The sequence below is a fragment of the Sinocyclocheilus rhinocerous genome, unplaced genomic scaffold, assembly GCF_001515625.1.
Source record: "Sinocyclocheilus rhinocerous isolate Xijiao unplaced genomic scaffold, SAMN03320098_v1.1 scaffold154, whole genome shotgun sequence".
Classification (NCBI taxonomy): domain Eukaryota; kingdom Metazoa; phylum Chordata; class Actinopteri; order Cypriniformes; family Cyprinidae; genus Sinocyclocheilus; species Sinocyclocheilus rhinocerous.
In genome coordinates this window covers 308,509-313,969 of record NW_015659335.1, presented here as the reverse complement: position 1 = coordinate 313,969, position 5,461 = coordinate 308,509, and the positions used below count along the sequence as shown (strand labels likewise).

General features: G+C 39.7%; 1 protein-coding gene across 1 annotated transcript in view; it reads right to left on the bottom strand.

Annotated features, from left to right (window-relative positions):
- Positions 1–793: 793 nt before the first annotated feature.
- The window catches only part of LOC107723590 (cathepsin D-like), a gene marked incomplete at its 5' end in the record, with an annotated part of 7,731 nt that continues 3,063 nt past the window's right edge, over positions 794–5,461 (bottom strand). The window contains 4 exons of the mRNA XM_016532292.1: positions 794–1,559; positions 3,125–3,223; positions 3,428–3,572; positions 3,760–3,882. Coding sequence (XP_016387778.1) covers positions 1,398–1,559; positions 3,125–3,223; positions 3,428–3,572; positions 3,760–3,882 — 529 coding nt within the window. The remainder of the gene's footprint in view (positions 1,560–3,124; positions 3,224–3,427; positions 3,573–3,759; positions 3,883–5,461) is intronic.

Genomic DNA, 5,461 nt, shown 5'->3' with positions numbered 1-5,461 from the left:
CACAATAATGGCGCCGTGGGTGTAAACTTACAGATTAAGGGGCGGTAATATTATAATGAGATCCCTTTGCCACGTCACCAAGGGAGCGAAATCAGACACGCTCGTTTTCTCAGACGCTTGCAGAAAAAGGCTTACCAAAACCAAGTTACTGGGTTAATCTTTTTCACGTTTCCTTGGTTGGTAGATGCACCGGGGACCTGATTATAGCACTTAAAACCTGGAAAAGTCAGATTTACATATGTCACCTTTAACTTCAGTGGTATGACAGAAGTTCAGCCAAAGGTAAATATTAACGTTAAATGTAATGTGGTAAACTGAGCCTAGGTGTCATGTGATGGACATTTTGCATCATCTCAGAAAACAGAAGATGACTGACGATATAAACAGTTCGAGGGTGTAATCACAGCATGCAGTAACTAACCAGTGTCTTGTTTCTGTAGGGTTAGAGAGTCAGTCAACCAATCAAATCAACCTTAGAAATAACTGCTTTCAAATTGAAGTATGAGAATAGAATTTTAAAAGAGCAATTTGATGAAACTTCCAGAAATAATGATCTAGAAAACATCCCTGCTTGTACTGGTTTTCCCCACATGGGATTCAACAAATAACAAAATAGCAAAAGTGGAAAACCACCATCAGTCGAGCAGTTTAGTTCAGGTTTCAGACAAGCCATTTATGGGCATGGCCTCTTTATGACATTTCCCTGTGCATTTAGAAAACAACTTCCTTGAGAAGTTTTCCAAGTAAATTCAACCGCAGACAGTGTTTCAACAGAACACAAATCAAACAGGCAACTACAAACAAAACTTTATTTAACTTCAGGTTTGGAAGAACCTTTGCTGCAATGTTGAGTTGTGACAACTTGAGTTATGATTAGACAGTAAAGAAACCAAGTAGTCTTGATCAGCTTTAACAGAAATAGAATTCATTTCATGATAAATTGAGTATAACACACCAACATTATCAAAATGGTTTATCAAAAGTCAACTGACAAAAGAAAACTCGAACACATAAGAGCACCACAAATCCAGAGTACTATTCATCTACCGGCAATTTAATCAATCTTTGTTAGTTTCTACAAAAATAATGAATAGCTTAATTATAAAATAAAAATTCATATTTGACAATCTATTGAAACAGTGCAAAATAAAAACAAGCTGGTCTTCCAGGGGAAGTACAGAGCATCCCTAGCTAAACAAGTTTGTCTCATTTCCTCTTTCTCAGGCTTTGAGTTTCATACTTGGAAAAACACGTCCTGTCACTCAGGCATTTGTTGATTTTCTTATGTTATGTTGCATATTTCAAATGGCAATAGATTTAACAACTTCAACCAGTGCTTTCTGTATTGCTAATGGCCCATTGGGTCCAGTAAAATACAATAATGTGATTTACTCTTTTCATTTAGCAGGAGCAAAGCCCACGCGGTCTGCCTCCCTGTCAAACACAGTGTAGTAACGGCCGATGAACACATCTCCCAGAATCCACAGCGGCCCGGCGGGGGGCGGGATATCCATAGCCATAAAGCCAGACAGACAAACACTCACACCCATGTGAGTCACCTGAGAAAAGATAGAAGTGAGTTAAATTGATGTAAAGTGTTCAATTATTCAATGCTGTATTCAGTTCCAAAATAGTTTTATTGACTGTCCTAAGATTCAATTCGATTCCAAACATAAAAGCAACAGAAATTGTTTGATTTTCAGTGTGCAAGAAAAAGAAAATCATCCTATGCAATGTCATCCTTGATGTAATTAAAGGAATAGTTCACCCAAACATGAAGATTTGCTGAACGTTTACCCTCAAGCCATCCAAGATGAGTTTGTTCTCTTCATCAGAACAGATTTGGAGGAACTGAACATCAAAACACTTGATTTTGGACCAATGGATCCTCTGCAGTGAATGGGTGCCGTCAGAATGAGAGTCTAAACGGCTGATAAAAACATCACAATAATCCACATCACTCTAGTCCATCAGTTAATGTCTTGTGAAGTGAAAAGCTGCATGTTTATAAGTCACAAATCCAACATGGACTTTAAACACGCATCTTTTCACTTCACAACACATTAACTGATGGGCTGGAGTTGTGTGGATTACTTGTGGAGTATTGCAACGTTTTTATCAGCTGTTTGGCACCCATTCATTGCAGAGGATCCCATTTTCCTTTCCTTCGAGCAGGCTCAGAAGTTGGGAATACGTGGAAAGTCAGCACTCCCGAATGAGTTCGCGCGAGAGAACGTAATCTTTTAGTTTTAATTCTGTTTGAACAATCCGGATAAGCGCAAGTAAGTACCATTTTGATTAGCCGTCGTACCTACAATGTTTGTGCACCGTGTAAACAATGAGTGACATATTTGCGCGAGAGATCACTTCCGGCGCTTGCATAAACTACGCCAGAGCGTGTACACACCTCACGCGCCGGATGCCGTGCGCGCGCCCAAAGACAGTTGGACATAGTGGTGTATTAGAGGTAAAAAATTATATAAATACTGTTTCTCGCACAAACCGATAAAATACGGTTTCTCGCACAAACCGATCGTTTCTTGTCTTAGGACATCAATGTGTCGTCACGAGCCGCAGGGTTTAATTTGGATTTGTCTGTGTATGTTTTTTTTACTCTCATAGATTTTGTTACCATTGCCATGCATAAGACTGATAGACTGCAACGGTTGGAGTTAAAAAATCATCATATGTGTTCTACTGAAGAAACAAAGTCACCTACATCTTAGATGCCCTGGGGGTAAGCAGATAAACATCAAATTTTCATTTTTGGGTGAACTATTCTTTAAAATAATTGGAGGCATGTATGAAGGTGAAGAAAACATATCCCAAACCCATTACACAATGTATAATGTTAAATTCTATTTATTCAAACAATCACATACCATACAACAAATTGAGCAATTGACTAATTCAAAGAGATGACTTCACATACCAAAAAAAGCTATCTTTTAGCCACCATTTTAAAACATAATTTTTCACTTCAAGAACTCTGGTTATTTATTCCAAGGAACTGCACTTCTAAATAAGATTGTAAGGTATAGAGGAACACTCTAAGTTCCTCTATAAATGTCCCTTTCCTACCTCTATCTAAACCCCACCAGATTCTGTAAAGAGGGGGACGCACCTTCAAAACATAGTTCTCTCCAGTTAAGTTAAACATCTTCCCTCCCAGGCTGAAGGAAACAACAGGAAGTGATGGAATCCTCTTACAGTCAATCCAGTACTAAAAAGGAGGAAACGCATCAAAATATTCACATAATGACTCACTTTATGCTGGAAATAAATGGCGGTGAAAGTGTCAACAAATTGAAGTGGACCAAGGAAATAAATGAAAATAAATAAATCTATCAATAAAGAATAATTAAAAATGATAAATTATTCAACGTATATATTTTGATGAAGATATTTTAGCTAGAATGCTCCTCACCTCTCCCATCAGCAGTGGTATGGCTCCGATGGCTTTCTGCAGGGCCCGCACCTCTTGAACCGGCCCCGTGATCATTGATGTTCCCGTGTCAACAATTGCCTGGCATCCATTTTTGCAGAGGGTAAGAGTGCCACCCACCTGAACGCTGTTGGAAAATTACCAATATATGCAATAAATTATCATTACAAACAGGATTTGTCGCAGTTTCCAACCATCATAAAAACTCAAACCAAAAAAAATCTGGGAAAACAAAAATCAATCAAGTATATCCGTCTGAATGCCACAGTCTTGGCTGTTGAAACATGGCTTGTATAGTAATAGTGATCACATACTCATCCATCTTTATCTGCCAGTAGGCTTTTCGTGTGACGTTGACGTAATGCAGATCACCGTCAAAATACTGCTGGTCAAAGCCTCCCAGCATCAGCTCACCTCCAACCTCACCTGCAGGGTCCCTACACACACACAACATTTAGTAATGAGATTTAGCATGTTCATTAGACAATTGCGATGACAGTCCCTACAACACAGGTGACTAAGTTTTTAAGTACCTTATAAAAACATTTGGTCCCCAAAATGTAAGCAAAGCCTGACCCACATATACACATTTTAGCCATGAATCATTCAATTAGTAAAAGAGGCTTTTTATACAGACAGAGCAATCAACTATAGTGTGATAAATTGGCCGTGCACATGCATTATGGAAAGCGAGAAGAGGGCGGCACTGCTATGCAAGCAGTAATCAGAGTCATGCGTTACCATTTAACACAAGAATAAATACAATTCTTTCATGCTGAAGGTCACACATTCTTCACTATTATGAAACCGAAAAGGAGAAAAAAAATAGAGGAACCCCAGATAAGGGAAACAATGTCATTTCCCAGTTCCTTTCCAAACTCTCCCGTGTCAATATTAAAGGGGTCATATAATGCTACATGCACTTTTACAAGTTGTTTGAACTGAAATGTGTGTTGGCAGTGTCTGTACACAACCACCCTATAATGATAAAAATCCACCCAGTGTTTATCGAGCCGATCTCAGATGCCTGTCTGGGTGACATCACACAGACAGGCCCCTCCCACGATAGTTTGATTGACAGTAGCGTTTCAGCACAGACTGGACTGGCGTCTTTCCTTAGACCCGCCCTGAGTGACTGTCATCAGTCCGCCATGGTTTCGACGACGGAGCAGATGTAGACAAGAATGTCTCCTAAGCGATTGAGATGTTTTGTTGTTGGATGTAATAATGAGCAGTAGTTGTCGTTTACTCCCGACATCTGAGCCGCTAAATACGCAGTGGATTACGTTTGTTTCTGAAGGGAATGCGCCCCCGATCTACATAAATGCATTTATGTTCGCGCGAATCATTCGTGATCCAGCTTCACCAACAGAAGTGAGTGTAAGTTTTTTTTAACGAATCTTTGCAAATCGCCTTTCCTAATAATGTGCTAATTTAAATGTGCCAAGTTTCATGATGAATGCGGCTAAAGTAAACAGTCATGAAGAGAGGGGCGGGGTCAGCAGAGCTCATTAACATTTAAAGGAAAATGCTACAAAACTGCGTGCTCTGAAAAGAGCTGTTTTTGACAGGGTAAAAAAGGTGTTTTTTACACTACCATTGAGAAATTTTAACCAAACTATGTTACAGACTTTTCATAAAGACCCTAAAGAATCAGATCAACTTGTGGAAAATGGGCATCCTATGACCCCTTTAAACCTAAGCCCTAGAAACCACATCAGACCCAGTAGGCCACAATATAGGAATTAAAAAAAAAACTCAAGTTCTGATACAGTGTGAAAATGTGAAAGTGTTTCAATGTGAACAGAGCACTAGTGTTGTGTGCGATTGGCTGTTTGCAGGCTGGATCCCGGGGGTCTGGCGGAACAGGGCGGAGTTAAGATGGGGGATCAGATCCTGTCGGCCAATGGCGTGAGCTTTGAGAACATCAACCATTACAGAGCAGTGGAAGTGCTGAAGAGTCAGCCTCATATCATCCTGACTATTAAAGTGAGTCACACGCACACACACACACAC